Source organism: Hemibagrus wyckioides, linkage group LG02, assembly GCF_019097595.1.
Source record: "Hemibagrus wyckioides isolate EC202008001 linkage group LG02, SWU_Hwy_1.0, whole genome shotgun sequence".
Lineage (NCBI taxonomy): Eukaryota > Metazoa > Chordata > Actinopteri > Siluriformes > Bagridae > Hemibagrus > Hemibagrus wyckioides.
The window spans coordinates 9,700,396-9,718,271 of record NC_080711.1 but is presented as its reverse complement, the minus strand read 5'-3'; the positions used below and the strand labels follow the sequence as shown (position 1 = coordinate 9,718,271).

The 17,876-nt window shown below is 38.3% G+C and overlaps 1 protein-coding gene across 3 annotated transcripts; it reads left to right on the top strand.

The window, feature by feature from the left end:
* Positions 1–7,923: 7,923 nt before the first annotated feature.
* On the top strand, positions 7,924–17,723 carry cbx1a (chromobox homolog 1a (HP1 beta homolog Drosophila)). 3 transcript variants are annotated; one of them, XM_058411189.1, is made up of 6 exons: positions 7,924–8,125; positions 11,555–11,658; positions 15,885–16,080; positions 16,530–16,707; positions 16,855–16,946; positions 17,462–17,723. In XM_058411189.1, the coding sequence occupies exons 2-6, from the start codon at positions 11,610–11,612 to the stop codon at positions 17,604–17,606; spliced, it is 660 nt and encodes a 219-aa protein (XP_058267172.1). In that variant the 5' UTR covers positions 7,924–8,125; positions 11,555–11,609; the 3' UTR covers positions 17,607–17,723. The 3 variants fall into 3 exon arrangements, with proteins under 3 accessions (XP_058267172.1, XP_058267189.1, XP_058267181.1); XM_058411206.1 differs by having other exon boundaries at positions 7,928–8,125; positions 15,885–16,059; XM_058411198.1 differs by lacking the exon at positions 7,924–8,125 and adding an exon at positions 8,583–8,726.
* The last annotated feature ends 153 nt before the right edge of the window (positions 17,724–17,876 follow it).

The window sequence follows — 17,876 nt, the reverse complement described above, 5'->3', positions numbered from 1 at the left end:
ACCTTTTTAATGAAATGGAAGATCTATTGAAAGCCAGGCCTCATAATCCAACATCAGTACCTGACCTCACCTTATAGCCTCCAGGAAGGGGGGGGCAATAGTTTTGGAATGAGAGGGGACCAACAAGCTCATATAGGTGTGATGTTTATGTGTCCTTTTGGTCTTAAAGTGTAGAAATTCAATTACTGAGCTGAGCTTTGGTCATGTTAATCCATTGTGAGATCATTGCTAACCCAAAGCAAACAATGTCACTGTATCTTCTTCAATTCCCAAATACAGTTCTTATCATTCCACCATTCCATGGTTCCACAGATATCTAGGATTTTTCAGCAATCCACAACACTTTTGAGTCTTATTTCAGTTATTTAATCCTCTTAAATTGAGGTTCTTAAACACATTGGATTGTTTTATTTGTTAAAACAATACATATTCAGTGAAAGATGGTTGAACATTGATTATTGGTCATTAGTGGAATCTTTGCTGATACTGTAGCTCTCAGAAAAAGAGAGAGAGAGTATTCAGCTCTCTTCTGTGTCACTTCCTCTGTGAAGTATCACTATGTCCCTCGACACTTAGAGTTGCTGGCTTACATGAATAATGGGGTAATTAACTCAATCATGGTGCTTGTGCCAGTGATAAATTTTGTTATTACTCCTTCTTTGCTTTCCACACATTCCATATCAGAACTCTTTCCTCTACATTACCCCAGCATACGCACACTCAAACACACACACACACACACACACACACCTATTCTGCATATTTTTGTCCACTTTTTTCACTTTTTCAGCATTCCATCATTTATGTCATATTTATCTTACACTCACTCAAACACACACCTACATTTCTGCATCTACATGCATGTCCTTTTGTTCTAGAGTCCACTATAGTCCAGGTGTTATTCTATCTCTCATGCTCAGGATAGGATCCAGATCTGCCACAATACTGACAATACTAAAAATAAAAAAAAATAAAGGCAGGTTACTGTTATACATATTCACTTGCTTTAACTGAAGCATCTAAATAAACTGGCATCAGATCCTTTATGATCAGACTTGTAGGACCCAGGTTATTTCTTGATATGTTTTATATATGGCTTTTTAGAATATTGTTAACATTTATATTATTTATTTCATTTTGCAAGATGGGTGAAGACAAGTAAAAGTAATTCTGTGAATTCGGAATTTGAGAGAAAATTTCATAAAGTCAGCTGCTCATATCTTCCCAAAGTTTGATTAATTGACTACGCTGAATATGAAAAATGGTGCACTCTCTCCGTCTCTTTCTCTCTCTCTGTCTGTGTTTGTGTATATATACGCTTTTATATCTTGTTGGGTACCGAATGTCCCCACAAGAAAGGGAATATTCAGCTTATAGGGACAATTGGCTTAACCCTATTATAACTGCCTTTTTATACAAAAAGGTGATGGTTAGGATTATTTTTGGGAGTAGCATGGCATTAATTAGCTGCATTAATAATTATGTTGATGGAAGGTCCTCACAAGGACAGTAAGATAACTGTTGGTGCATGCATGTATATGTTTCACTGACTTGTAAAATAAAAAGTACAGTTTTTAATATTCACAGCTTTTTGGGGTTTCTGGTCCTACTGAAGTACTGGAACTGATGATTTCTTTATAAGGAATTCTATAGAGCAGCTGTTGTTACAATTCAGACCAAGACATGAATCTGCAGTGGAAGAAAGTGAGGTCTGTATTGAGCGCCTTGATCCTTCACACTTCAAAAGGTCTTGATCAAAGAACACTACAAAGACCACCAAGAGAACACAGACCAGCTCACATTTTCCTCCTGACTGCAATTTGAGCCCAAGATTAGATATAGGCTTGTCCTTTCATCCAGATAATATTCACAGTCCACATACTGCAATAAGTAATGAATCATGTGTAAATCCAGTGGATATAAAAACACCTTTTAAATAGACAGTTGGGGAAAAAAATAAATAAATGGCAATGTTATCCCACTTTCCCTTGTAAAAATGTTCCAGATTTAGCAAAATTTCAAGGGGATTGTACACATCCTTGTTCAAATCATTTCACAGGTTTTCAAAAGCTTTTAGATGCTCTGACTGGGTCATTCCAAGCCACTGATTCCTCTGGGGACATCTTCTTTATCATGAGCTGTGTAGCTGATATTGTGCTAAAATATATTAGTGTATGGAACTATCCATGATTCTCCCTTTATCTTGAATAAAACCCCAGTCCTGGCTGAAGAGAAGTAGCTGCATAGCGTGATGCTGCCACCACCATGCTTCACTATGGCCTTTCGGTGATAAGCTACTTTGTTTTGGCACCAAACATGTCTTTTATGATAACATATAAACAAAGACCTTGGATTCATAGAACACTGTATCTATATGTTGAACTAATTTAAAAACACTAGTTAAGCGTACTGTACGTTTTTTGACTGAAATGTGTACGGCAAGCTATGACTGTAGCCGAAAATGTTTTGTCATTACTATGTATAGAGCTAGATGGTGTCAAATTCAAGAAACTCCTGTTACATAGATAGAGAGTGTGGGGAGCACAACCTTTTAGGAAACTGAAAAACATTTTATCAGTCGTGTAGCACTGCTGCTTGGAATTTCTTTTCTTAAGCTATTTTTTCCACTCTTTGGCAGTGCTGATTCCCTTCAAAGGTTAATCCACTGACTTTAGACACAGAAGCAAAGTAATGAGTCATGGAGCTTTCAGGGCTAAAAAAATGTTGATACTGAGGGATCTTCACACAAGACTGATATTCCTCTAGGGTAATGTTGTGTAAGACCTGGATATAGGAGTGGGGGGGTGTTGCAGGCAGATGGAGACAGAACCGTACAGTGTAATTTATACCTAGCATTAAATTGCATGCATATCAGTCATTTTCTGTCATTTTGTGCAATCAAAGAAACACGCTATTAGAACCAACTTATCTCATATCCTAGCTTGTTAGGAAGTTGGGAACAGAGCACAGGGTCAGTCATGGAGCAGAGAGGGTTATGTTATAAGGGTTATAATTGAAATTAAAATAAAGTCACTTGGCATTAAGGACAAAAATAAGTCAATGTATTTTTCTTAAATGACCAAAAATATTTTTGTATTTATTCATTCATCGTTTACATCTGTATTTATTTATTCCTCTCCCACAGGACCATACCCTTCTGCCATTTTAAACAGTTCTGTATGAATCTTTTAGGTTTCTGGGAGGCACTATCAGCCAGGACTCACAGAATATCAGTGGCACAAACCTGCCTTTTCTTCAGAACCTCCTCTCCACTCAGAAAACAGGCACTGAAATTCATTGCTGATACCACACATCCTGGACACTTCTTAATTGAACTTCCTTCTGGCAGGACCTACAAATAACTGAGTGTCAATACAGCCAGACACATGAACAGCCTCTTTCCAGAAGCCATTAAACACATGAGCAGACATGGGCCTTAAAGAACAGTTTTAATCACCAATACTAAAACAGTGTGATTGTCCATGTGCCTGATACACCTTCTTATGCTTCCTCTACTGAGAAATACAATTACTTATACACCGATCAGGCATAACATTATAAGCACTGACAGGTGAATAACACTGATTATCTCCTCATCATGGCACCTGTTAGTGGGTGGGATATATTAGGCAGCAAGTGAGCATTTTGTCCTCAAACTTTATGTGTTAGAAGCAGGAAAAAATGGGCAAGAGTAAGGATTTGAGTTTGACAAGGGCCAAATTGTGATGGCTAGAAGACTGGTTCAGAGCATCTCTAAAACTGCAGCTCTTGTGGGGTGTTCCCCGTTCTGCAGTGGTCAGTATCTATAAAAAGTGGTCCAAGGAAGGAACAGTGGTTAACCCGTGACAGGGTCATGGGCGGCAAAGGCTCATTGCACATGGGGAGCGAAGGCTGGCCCGTGTGATCCGGTCCAACAGACGAGCTACTGTTGCTCAGATTGCTGAAGAAGTTAATGCTGGTTCTGATAGAAAGGTGTCAGAATACACAGTGCATGATGGGTCAGGGCTGTTTTGGCAGCAAAAGGGGGACCAACACAATATTAGGCAGGTGCTCATAATGTTATGTCTGATCAGTGTATGTGTAAACTGCACAATTCGTTACCAATTGGAAAGTGATATATCACTGTAGCTGTTGTTTACATTACAGCTGTGAATGTTATGTGCTCATACAACAGGAAAGCTGTTGGAAAATAGACTTTGGCATAGAAAAAAGAAATTTGGCCCTCTTGTGTAACTGCCATTTCTATCTATCTATCTATCTATCTATCTATCTATCTATCTATCTATCTATCTATCTATCTATCATCTTATTTTTGCATTATAACAATATAACATCGATAATATTGATGACGCTTTCACAAGATGGCGCCCTCTTACTTCCGGGGTACGAGTGCGAGTCGTGTGCGTGTGTGTTATTTACTACTTCCGGCCCAGCGCCACCTTCTTAGAAGTTTGTTATTGTGCGGTTTGTTGAGAGGAAAAGCAGTTTTATCACCAGAAGAAGAGCATTTCTGGCGTTCAGCAGAAAAGGGTGACTTACCAACGGCAGGAAAAAAGGAATTCCCTGTATTGCTGTGTGCCTCAATGCTGTAATTCAGCGAGGTTTAATTCATCAATAAGCTTTCATATGTTTCCGGTCGATTCTACGCTGAGAGCTCAATGGGTTGTTATGATCAGAAGGGACAGTTTAATTTCTACAAAGAATACGCGAGTATGTAGTAGATATTTTCAAAGAAGCAGCTGTTCCAGCTGCTGGGGGATTGCGGAGGCTTGGAATGACCACTCTATATACACACACCGAGTGTTTGGGACAGTCGGCAAAGATGTCCTTGGATGGAGATTGATGAGAATACAACGACACATGAGCACGATTACTGTGCAGCTCCAGCAACCTTGGGCCTAACTGATGACCAAACAAACGAAAATAATACCTTGGAGGAAAATGGAGGTGCTGGAGACAAAATTCGAAACTGTGCATATTGTTATGTCTTGCACCTTACAAATGCCTTTATAGTGAGAACTACTGAACGTTTACATTTATTGGATGTATATTTGCACCTTACGTATAATGGACCTTTGAAAGTATATTTGTATGTTAACAGAATTCAGCTGTTTACACTTAGTCAGATGTATATTCATTCAGATGTTTACAAGATTATGTACAATCGGTTTATTTATATCTATTTACAAGTACACTGCTGTTACCGTCACACAAATCTGTTCTATATTGCACTGCCTGATTGCATTAACAGTGTAAACACTTGATAAGAGAGAAGAGAAACGGTATTTCGATTCCTCTGTATGTCTGCCCACATTTTGGAGTTGACAGATAAAAAACCTTGAACCAAAAGAGGATATTAAGTGTCATACAAGGTAAGTTAGGGGGAAAAGTAAAGGTGTTTGGCAGGCTCCGTGTATCTCCCCAAAACATGGGTGTGTGTGTTTGTCAATGTTTGTTTATTTTTTTGTTCACTTATTTCATTTAATTGATTGTTTATTTGATTTATTTTTTGAACTTACCCATTGTAGTCATGTATGTTGTAATTGTTCTGAATTATTTTTTTTTTTTATGAATAAAAATGATCTTGAAAATATGCTGTAGACTGTGAAGCACATCTGTATCTAAATAAGATTATTTGTGAGATTTGTATTATGTATATACACCGATCAGAAACTAATGCTGGTTCTGGCAGAAAGGTGTCAGAATACACAGTGCATGAGGGGGCAGGGCTGTTTTGGCAGCAAAAGGGGGACTAACACAATATTAGAGCAGGTGGTCATAATGTTATGTCTGACCAGTGTATATATTTATCGATGTAGTTGAACTATCAAGGTAACAAAAAGAAAACTTTTAAAGATAACAGGCGAGTAGCAACTAACTGCAGCAAACATTTATTCCTGCTCAGTTATGCAGTTCTCGTAACAGTGTAACGCAAGCAACAATGCAGAAAACTGTTCAAAACTAGGCTACTGTTTACTTGTTGAAGATCATCATCAGTAACCACTTTGTCCTGTTCGGGGTTACAGTAAGTCCGGACAAGTCCTGGGAATACTGGGAACACACCCTGGATGGGATGCAAGTTCATTACAGGGCACCACACACACACACACATTCACAGAATCATTTACACTTATGGGACATGCTGGTACTGGTTCAATGAAAATAACTAACACTGTAAAAGTTTAACTTGTATGAATGAATGTAATCTCAAATAAAAAGTTGGCACATATGCAGTGTACTCTAATGTATTTACTAGGCTATAGAGAGAAAAAAGTGCTACTCTGTAAAGAGTAAATTTTTTCCAACATCTCAGCCTCAAATATCATGCTCACAAACTGTTGGCTGAACATATGTTGCATATAGTTCACATAATTGGAAACACTTCAGGTGTTTTGAACTCATAATCTGATTGGTTGGATTCTACGGAATTTTGGGAGACATCACGTTTTTAGCAGTCTGTCTGGAAACAAAGCTGTCATGATGCTCTACATCCCTGATGAATAAAGAAAGCCGTCACATTTACAGCTGTGACAGTGAGTGCTTGTGAATATCACCTAAATGCTAGATTCTAGAAGTTCATGGTATAGACTCGTTGATTTGCATTACTTTCTCAAATGAATGCTCTAATACATGCCAGTCTGTTTTTGTAGCAACATCGATTTACATTTTCATGCCCCTAAGCATGATGCTGAACAAAACAAACTGATTGGTTGCTTTACATGTCAGTCAGATGCCCTCTTGGGCAGACCTTGGCTAATAAAAGCTGCTATGGAGTCCAGACCTTCTGCTATGAGACTGTAGGTCAGGCTACATGAGGCTACATCATCCAACATGAGGTGAACTGGAACATTAGGATATGGTAGGCTATGTGAAACTGTGACTTTTAATATTTTCTGAAATGATTGTTCTGTGGTTCAATTTATCAGGTCCTTCTCCAAGTCTGCACTATAGTGATGATGAGTTAAGTGCAGACTCTTTGTGCACCTGTGATCAAATGTTTGAGAGTGTAAAAGTGAGCATTTGGGACACTCCTCGAACTTCACATTCCAAGATGTTTCGTGTTTATTGTGGTGCATTTGTGATGTCTCACTATCTAGCAGAGAGTCCCAAATTCACAGTGTGATTCTTCACTCCATTGTTGTGTAGAATGCTTCTGTGATCACCAAAACAAGAATCACTTTAAATATTGGGCTGCACATTCTGTGCATAGTGGAAAAGCTATAGGCATTAAGTAATTGTTCGTACTAAGTTTAATCAAGTTACATGAATAATAGACACAGCATGACCTTTTTCTCTCCTTTCATGCCTCTTTTTGCCCTGATCAAACCCATTCACTGTTAGCGGTCAGCCTTGACCCAGATGGCTCACTTGCAGGTCCATGAGAATGTGTCCTATTTCACATTTTGCATTTTAAAAGGGTGCTTGTGAATGTGCTCTATGTGCATTTATCATGCCTTTTGGCAAACCCTGAATCGCAGCAGTTTGTTATCCAAAATCCCTTTGTCTGTCAGGACCAATCAGATAAGTTCAAGGTTTAAAGCATCATGCACTTCATTTGTCTCGGAATGGAAAAGATTAAAAAAGTTTACCGGCCATCATCTCAATTTATCTTACAATCAAGGACAGGTTTTTTTTTTTGAGTGAATAACAATTTTGTGATTTTCTGCTATAATCACTGATTGCTGAGCCATCATAAAATAATTGTTTAATAATAAGATAATTTGTAGTACCTTTTTGACTTAAAATTCAGATCTAATTTGTTCGAGATTCAACGACGTCATTCACGTGCGGCTTGGAGGAAGGCTTAGCGGGCCATTTGGGACAAGGCCGCAAAATTGCTTGTCTGCACCATAGACATCTAAAGGGATGTTTAAATATCTGTGGTTTGCACCTAGATCCTTCTGAATACTGCAACTCCCATGATTCCACCTGCATACGTCATCAGCCTCGGTCGGAATTGGCGGGTCGCAAAATCTTTTGTCTGACCGAGTAACGAGTGTATTTCTGCAAAAACCTTTTCTTAAAAGCATTTCAAACGCATCGAGGTGCTTTCAAAAAAATAAACAAATCATAAATTAGCACTCGTTTGGGGGTGTTGCCGCGCCGATATTTTATTCATCCGAAGGTAAGTCACGTTGTTTTGTCGCCATATTTTAACTAACGTTAGCTAACTGTTAGACTGAATCATGTCTCCAGCAGCGTATGCTTGCAAGGATTTACTAAACATTTCAGTGTTTGTTAACTAGTATTACACCTAGTGCTAAATAAGTGCTAATGCACTCGCGTGTGCTGAAATTGAACTATTTCCATGTTTTTGTAGTTCGTGTTCGTGGCTCTGTGAGCTGCAGGTCAACATGGAGAACGAGGCGTGTTGTGCTCGCGCTTATCACTGTTAGCTGCTTGCTCGGGCCGTTTTAATTCCTGTACAGGGGGCTGCGTAGAGAGTACCTCGTCATTAAACGGCCACATTATGACGGCTTATTTCGTTTTTGTGAACGTTTTGCCGTTGTGGCTTTCATTTTATCTCGATAGCGTTATCCGTCTTGTGGCATTGCAAGGAGTAATCTAACCCAGCTAGCCTCAGTTGGTTCTGCCCACTCTCCCTGTAGAAAGAAAGAAACGCCTCCTCTCCCGGTGGTTTTGAACAACCGTAGGGGCGAACGGGGTGGTTGTTTTTTTAATATGTCACAAATATGTGTCATGACTTGTTTCGCATAGTATGGACGGTAAGTCAGGTTGCAGCAATTATTTACATTATTTACATTGCTCTTTAGCTTAATATTTAGCCTTTTTTTTTTTTTTTTTTTTAGCGCGCAGGCGCACCGGAAGCTTGGTTTCCTGCTTCATAGAAGAGCTCAGTATGCGGGCCTCGCTGTAGAACTGAGCTACTTCATGTTATTGAAACGGCTGAAGCGATTAGGTTAATAATATCTATTATTATTATTATTATTATTATTATTATTATTTTCTTTTGTTAGAGAGTTAACTGAGAAGTGACTAGTGTGTTTTCAAAATGAGGCCCACACCCCCATGTAGGAAACGTGCAAAAAGGGGGGGGGGCTGAAAACATAAACACAATTTTATTTTTATTTATTTATTAGATATTGCACTGGTTTATTGCAGTATGTTTGTGATTTTAACATTGGTGCAATTAAATATACATTAATTATACAATATCTCTATCATGGCACAAGCACACTGAACTTTTTATATTTTATGCTATAAAATGGAAACGAACAAACAATGCAAATTTAACAAGTGAATATATATCCTGTTTGTGCAACTGTACCATCATATAGTGTATAAACAGTGTTTGGCAGTAAGAGTGCAACAGTTCCGATGTACAAAGCAGCAAATGGATATTTTAGGCTATAGTACAGTTAATCGAATTTTCTAGTGGCTCTTCATTGCGTTTCCTCTTTAACTGTGATTCGTTTTTGCCAGGTGCTCGTCTCCCATTAACTGACATATGAAGGGTATTATTTGACAAGATTGTGTTCGAGCAAATGGAAATAATTTGCTTCTCCAGCGGCCAGTTAGTGAATACAAAATCAGTGTTTTGATAGAAACTCTCAGCACATCCACTTTATCCACAGTTTCCCAATCAGCATCACTCCAGTGTTATCAATTATCAAAGATATACTATTTTCAACGCAGAGATCTCTGCAGTTGGAAAAAATAAATAAACACAAGAAACCCGAATTGGTGAAGGGAAAAAAAAAGACATTGTCCTTTGCATTTCTTTAATTGTCCAGATTGCCCATTTTGACTTGAATTCAATTTAGAGCTTTTTTTGATTTATTGTACTTATTTGACATACTTGGCAGCATCTGGGTGTATTTTAAGACTGGTAAACTGCCAGTACACCCTGAACAGCATTTTGTAACATGTGTGACGTTACACACTTCTGAAGTCAATACAAAGTGGAAAATTGAATTCAAGCCAAAGGTAGTTAGAGTGCCTAAAAGACTACGTTGGTGACAAACAGTAATAGGCTAATGTGCAGTGTGGCATACGCTTGCATCTCTGGAGATATTGTTATTTCAGTTGTTAATGTCATCATCATAATATTACAGGAGCATTATAAGAATAGAAACTTTTTGTGCATGTGGATGTGTGTTACTTTTCCAGAGTTGCAGGTGAAAGTGTGAAACTGCTTTTCTTCAGCAAGAGCTTTTCCTCTGATTATATGGTGTTTGTGTTCGGTTTGTGTATCACCAACCTGATCACCAGCATTCTTAGTAATATCTGAACAACGCACTGGAAAAATAGTGTAGAGGGTAACTTTATGAAGCTAAAACTAGGGGAAGGGGATCTCTCAGAGCATGGCTGCCTTGTTTTGTTTGTAATTTTGTTTTCAATAGGGTATAGTTTAATCATGGGAAGAGGTATTTTAGGAATCATGCTTTCTTTAAAAAAAAAAACAAAAAAAAAACTCCTGCCTGGACACAATTTTAAGTTGTTCCTGAGATTTTGTACATTAGGAAAGCAAGGGAAGAAAAAACTCTGTTGTTGTAGTTACTAATGGTAGGAGCATGTGTGGGATTTCTCACAAAACCTCTCGCATCAGCATCGGCACAAGCCGGGTACCAAATTTGCTGAAGCACTACAGAAAGGATTTAAAGAGTTGTTTTCTTACCAAAAATGGGAAAAAAAACAAAACCTGTCCATGTCACTGGCATAGATACATTAAGATCACATCAGCTAATTTTGCCAGGATATGTTAAAATTGTGTAAATAGAGTATTGTGCAGTACTGGTGCTTGCTGTGAACTGTATTGGGTATATGTGCTGAACATTGTCATGACTGATTTATACAGCTTAGTCTGATGAATCATTTTCACACTTGCATCCCCTGAAAGAGAATTGTCAACACACGTCCTGTATCATTTAAAACCCCTGCAGGTTAGCACAATAAATTGTTGAGTGGGTTATAACTAGAAATGCTTAATTATGATACAGCGAGCATACCATTTTATAAAAAATGAAAAAAAAAATACCTTAACCGGAGCCTGTTGGAATTGACAAATTGTAGAGGCCGAAACTGTGATTATTAAGCTGTGTAATTAATTACACAGCCATTTTAAGGTGAAATTGTTCTCTCTTTGGATAATTGCTGTGCTCGGGTGAATCTCTGCTTTTGTAACTGTTAAAGGGAAACTGATGTGACTACAGATGGGATGCTCTGTTTCCTGATCTGGTGTCTTAAAATGTACAGTTGAAGGACTGCGAATACTAGCATGAGGCAGTTTTTAGACTGAAGCTGATCTATAGTAGACAGGAGGAATTATTCATGAGTTGAATGTGGAGCTTGTGTTTGACCAGTCTGCAACAGCGTGACCACATCATGTTTTAAAAACCTGTGTTTAGTTAACGAACAATTACTAAAGCAATGTTTATTTTTATTATTGTTGTTGTAATTGGTAGTAATAATGTTGTATATCCTTACCAATGATATGATATGTTTCTGCCTTGTTATTCTCTCCCTGATATGACTTAATTTATGAACCCCTTGCCTCTTCCCCCTCCCTAATCTGCACTTTCACTCTGTTCAGCTCTTTTGACGTTGACAAGGAACCAGAAGGTTCCGCAGACTCTTCCCCGACGATTATGAGCCAGCCAACAGACAACACTAGTGATGCTGCCGGTGTCACCTCAGGTGTTGCACAACTTTCTATTACGCTAAGCTTCAGTACTCTCTCTTTGCCCTGTGTTTTGGGAATGGGTGGTGGTGATGTCGGTTGCCCAGACAAATCTATCCACAGTGGGTGAAAAGCACAAGTGTGGATATGTTTGTTCAGGTTTCAGCACTGCATTTCTCTTCCATAAAATCCATAAGTACATCTGGTCAGTATTTGCTGATTATTGCATTCAACTAAGAGGAATTGGACAACGTTTAGTGCTGATGCATATAAATTTTAGGTACAAAATGCATTGTAGAGACACGCTTAGCACATCTGCTAGATTGCTTAAATGTTTGTTTAGTTTTTTTGTATGTACTAATTCTGATATTAAGATAAACAAATGCTGATACAGAATTGCATTATAATAACTTTAAGCATTACTAAAGTTACTTTAGTAATTATGCTGTTCTGTTTGCACATCTATGTGTACAATAGGAGCTGGGTCACCTTTCAAAATATAGACCCATGTCTCAGTAGTCTTTTTAATATGAACTAACATTTTGTTAACTTTTTAAAGTTGCCAGTTTACGTCTTGCAGTAAATCTGTTAAATGTGTCTAATGAGGCTGGGCTAAGATTAAAGCGCTTAAACCTTGCCACAATTAAAATCAAGCATGAGGTTAGAAAATTCTGATGTCACTGTTACTACTGATGGGTAGGACATGCTAAAAATGTCAGTATTTCTGTGAACCTCATTTAACATAAAGGGGCAGATGCAATAATTGCCATTGTCTGTATTCACAGAGCAATGCAAATGCTTAAAAAAATCTGATTTGTTGAAATCGGTGTACCATTTTCCTCAGTGTGAGGAATGGCACTGGCTTCTGTGTTGTGATTGTTTCCTTTCTGTAAAACCATCTCATTTGTGCTTTATACTTTTATTCTTTGATCATGATTGCTTGCTCTAGGCCACTTTAAGAGGTTACTGCGTGGTGGTGGTGGTGGTGAAGGGGATTTACCATTTTCACTTTCAGCATTGTGCTTTTATAAAGCGTGAAGCTGTGCTAAAGAAACCGCACACCTCTCCCTCCTTTTTGTATGGCAGTACAAAAAAAGTACCTCCTAAAAAAAAAAAAAAGTACAGAACTTTTATTTTTTTATAAACTTTCTGAAAGGTTTGTGTCTAACTAGCACATGCTTGTTTCGTTTGCCACCTGGAGCTTGAATGGAATTGAGATTAGAATATTATTAACCATAATATTGAAATAAGAACAAATTTAATATAGTGTGCAAAACTAATATTTATAAAGCACAACTGCAACTCTACAAAGAGCAATCCGTCTATCAAAGGTCAATGATTGGGTAAAGAGAGGAATTGGTCTGAGAAGCAAGGGATCACTAAACACGGGAGAAGCTGTTCACAGGACAACCTGGACATTCTACAAAACTGGCCTTTATAGAAGAGCACTATGAAGAAAGCCTTTAGTGGGGGGTCACAAGAAATCCTGTTTGTAAGCAGGATGGTGGGCATGAAGAAAAGCGTCCTCTAGTTTAATGTGTCCGTAAGTCTTTCTGGCCTTGGCATTAGGTTTGGTGGAAATCCAATAAGACTCATCACTTTGAGAACATCATCCCCACAGTGATGCATGGTGGTGGTAGCATCACCACCATGGCCTGCGTGTGTGTGTGTGTGTGCCCGCAATAGCCAAATCATACATTTTTGCAAGATGATTATTTTGGAAGTTTGGATCATGCACAGAATCTCAGCTTATTACTTTGAGCAATAGGCGAGAAGAAATATATGTTAATCTAGTACATGTTAATTGCGATTTCTAATCAAATCTATGAATTTAAATAAATAAAACATATGTCTACATTACATTTTTTTTCTGCATATCTGCTTTATCTTCATGTGCTAGTTTTGCTCTAGTCCCCCTTCCCCTGTCCCTCTGAATATGTAACAGGGTTTATGCAACTTATGATCAAACAGGGTCACTGCGTCCCAACTCGGATTTCATTATAGTTATTGATGGAAAGGGGCAACACTGAATGTGCGCCTAACAGCAAAGTTGTTTCCGGTTTAATGACGTTGTATAATTTCACTGATGATGTGTTGTTTGTTTTTGTTGTTTAGTTTGACAGTCAGCAGTCTGATACCCCACTGCATTTACACTGCATGTATATTTATTAGACAAGTGGTATTTCTCAGCTTAATTTTATTGATGGGCAAATACAATGTTCCCTTTTGATTCTAAATATGGATTTCACGTCAAAGTAGAATGTTTAACCAAGACAAATTTCATTTGTCATTTGTGGGGAAAATTATTACAAATTTATTATGCAACCATCAAATATTTTTTCCACTTGTATATTCTTCAGCCTTAAAGTATTATTTAATTAATAACTAACATAAAATAATATAGGACAGAACTATTCAGTGATGATTATCGCCACCCTTTTCACTAACTGCCATGAGCCTTCCATCCACTAAATCGGTTTTCTCGATCTCCTCGTAATCAATTTTAGCTGAAGCAGCCACCTTAACCTCCCAGATCATGTTCACAGAAGTTAAATTATCTTCTCTCACACTTGAGAACTCAATAGGATTCAAGTCAGGTGAGGAAGAGGTCCAGGTCATCATTCTGTCATCTTTGATGCCTTTCCTGGCTAGGCTTTGTATGCAGATCATCTTCTTGAATGTTGCTGATGTCTTCTTCTACCACTGCTTGAAGAAAGAGTCTTGTAGAAACTGGCAGTAGTTTTGGGAGTAAGATATTTTTTAGTCCATATTTTGACCTGAAATAGTCTAGCTGCCAGCTCTAATGATGCCAGCCCATAGCAGTACCCCTCCTCCTCCATGATGGTGCCTCACTCAAGCTGGTACTCTATGCCCATTAGTGATCCACCCATGGGCCCACCCATCTGATCCACCTAGACTCGCTCTCATACCAGCTGCCCATAAAACCTTTGCGAAATAGCTCTTCAGGTATTTATTAGCCCAGTCATGACACTTCAGGTTGTGAGTATTATTCAGTGGGAGTCACAGAGCACTTCAGAGCTTGTGCTTCTGGACACTTCAGGAAGGTTGCAGTACTGAAACATTGCGGCACTAAAGGCTAACAGGGACTTGGTAAACAATGTACCAAGTCTTTTGCCGCCAACTTTCTTCACACTTTTTTTCGGTCCCATTTTCCTGAGCTACAGAAGCTGCCTAATAATTATGTACACCTTATATAGGGTGTTAATCACTTTAAACCACACCCTCCCTTATTTAAGCCATTAAAGCTTACATACAATTATATTTATTTCCGTTAGCATTCAGGTTTCTATATAGTTACTGATATTTGGAGTTGGGTAAAATGCATAGAAATAATAATCAGTTCATAATACTGACTTGCCTAATAATTGTGCATGCTTTGTAATGGTAATAAATCTGTTGTTGTTTTTTTTTTTTCTTGTTGTTGTTTGTGAAGCCTGCAGTAGTTTACAGTGAAGCTACATGCCAGGTCTGGAATGTGCTCTCCAATATCATGATGACTTTAGTTTCGGGGTTTGTAGTTTCAGGAAACATTTTAGTTCCTGCTCCAGAGTACATGCTTTTCTGCCGACCAGGAACTACTGCGTTGGACACCTCATACTGGGCATTGCTTGTTTAAACACTTTAGACACACAAGATGTAGTGCTATTAGCTACCGTTCAAAAAATAAAAACTCTACATGGCTTACAAGCTAACAGGATAATTGTTAAAGTATCACTTAAATGCAAACGGAGTGAATTGCTAACTATTCACTGTAACTTGAAACACAAAATTGCACTTTGAACCTGGATAGCCAGTGTAAATAGTGGCATTTAATGTTCACGTTATCTACAAACTGAACAAAAAAAATTTCTCAGGATTGTTCTGGAACGCTCACGTTCCTCATTTAGTGACTAATGATAGTGATCATGTGACTGAACTCCTGTAGCTTAGCATTTGTAAATGCGACACTGTTTCTGTAATTGCATTTGAAGAGTACTTCAAATGATCTAAAGTTTATTGTTGTCATTCCACCATCTAATAATTATATGTAGAAGCATATAGAACTATGAGCTTGTTTTCATAGATGAATGCAAATCAAAACACAAGCTTTTGCTTAATGTCTGCTAAATGCTGCATTTCATTTCATTTGATTGTTCTCTAAATTTTAAACTGCACTAGTTAAGATATTCAAAGGAAACAAAGAGACAAAGCTAGACTCTGTTTCCTCTTTTCTGTCCTTTAGAACCTGCACCGGCAACTGCCAAACTGGCATCCACCGGAGGAAAGAAACAGACCAAGAAGAAGGTGGAAGAGGTGTTAGAAGAGGAAGAGGAAGAATATGTGGTGGAGAAAGTTCTGGACCGGCGGGTGGTGAAGGGCCGAGTCGAGTACCTGCTCAAGTGGAAGGGCTTCACAGAGTGCGTGAGGGCAATAAACATGTAACCAATGCATCATACTACCTGAATCAAGTTCCTTACCAGTCAGCACACAATAACGGTGCAAATATATCATATTGCTGTTGCTTTCTCGAACTTGGAGTCTAGCTTTTAACTCCACTTCCTTTTTGTTAAATTTCTCTATAATGGCTTTGAATGCTGTTGTAAATGATGAGTGAGTGGATTTTAGGCACTTACATAGAAACCTCATGTCTTGTGTTTAAGCTCTTTAAATGATCTTATTAAACACCACTGTAAATCCACTGGTGTGTGTCGGTGTCATTGTAAACATATTTAACGTGCTTTGATGTGGAAGCTTTCTTTGAGTTACGATTATTTCCCTGCTTGTTTTGCTTAAATTAATGAGCAATTAAGTGATTTTAATGTCTCATGTTTTTATTATTATTTTTTAAAGTTTGTAATCGTTTTAAAACTTTTCATTTCCCAATTAGTGAGGACAACACATGGGAGCCTGAAGATAACCTCGACTGTCCAGACCTGATTGCAGAGTTCCTGCAATCACAGAAGAAGGCCTTGGATGAGAAAAAAGATGTGGGTGTCAAGAGGAAAGTGGGAGAGTCAGATAATGAGACAGGCAGTGAAGACAGGCCTAAGAAGAGGAAAGATGAGGTAAGGAATGTATTTGCTCTGTGGGCACTAGTGCAAATTAACACTGTTATTTTAACCTACACCATGTAAATAGTCTTTCATCAGGGGCTTTAAGATAAGTGTTGCTTTAAGCAAATGAAAAGCATTTTCCATCATTTTCTGTTGCAGGAGAAACCACGAGGCTTTGCTCGGGGATTGGATCCTGAACGCATCATCGGAGCCACAGATTCCAGCGGAGAACTGATGTTCCTCATGAAGTGGTGTGTGAAGATATCTTTCTGTTCACACAACATGCGTCCCTGTACTTGTCAGTAAAACACACGAGTTATTAGAGCAGGGATTCTACAATGGTGTTCTTAGAGGCCAACAGTTGGCCCATATTTTTTATTGCTGTGTCAGTTATCTATGCTAGAATTGGATTTATATTTTCTTCTCATTTTGCCCCATTGACGTATACACTTACCATCCACTTTATTAGGAACACCATACTAATGTTGGGTAGGCCTTCCTTGCCATGCAATGAAAATATTCCCCACACCATTATACCACCACCAGCCTGAACACAAGGCAGGTTGGGTTCATGATTTATGCTGTTGACAGCAAATTCAAGTTTCATCAGACCAGATAACTGCATGAATGTCCAGGTGTTCCTAATAAAGTGGAGAGTGAATATACATATAAAAGAGATCTGATTCTACTGCACTGTAAATCTCATTCTGTAAAGGAAAACAGTTATATAAAGTACACCTGAATATTTTCTCCCTGTCGTCTGCAGGAAAAATTCAGATGAGGCAGATCTTGTGCCAGCAAAGGAAGCGAACGTGAAGTGCCCGCAAGTAGTTATTTCATTCTATGAGGAACGACTAACGTGGCACTCGTACCCCAACGAGGAAGAGGAGAAGAAAGATGACAAAAACTAAACAAGAGGCAGAAATGAGCAGCATGGTGGTTATTGACAGAGTGGTAGATAATTGGTTTGCTTTTTCGTTTTGTTTTTTGTTTTGTTTTTTAATAAACTTTTAAACTTTTGCCATAAATCTTGGACACTTGGATATTGTGTAGAACACACGTACAGTGGTGGGGTTTTCTGGAGATTAAATATTAAAGTGTCTGTATAGCAACTGCAGAAGCTCTTCTCCATTTGAGCCATCTCTTATATTTTTTTTTTGCTTTTGGGATTATGGGAAATG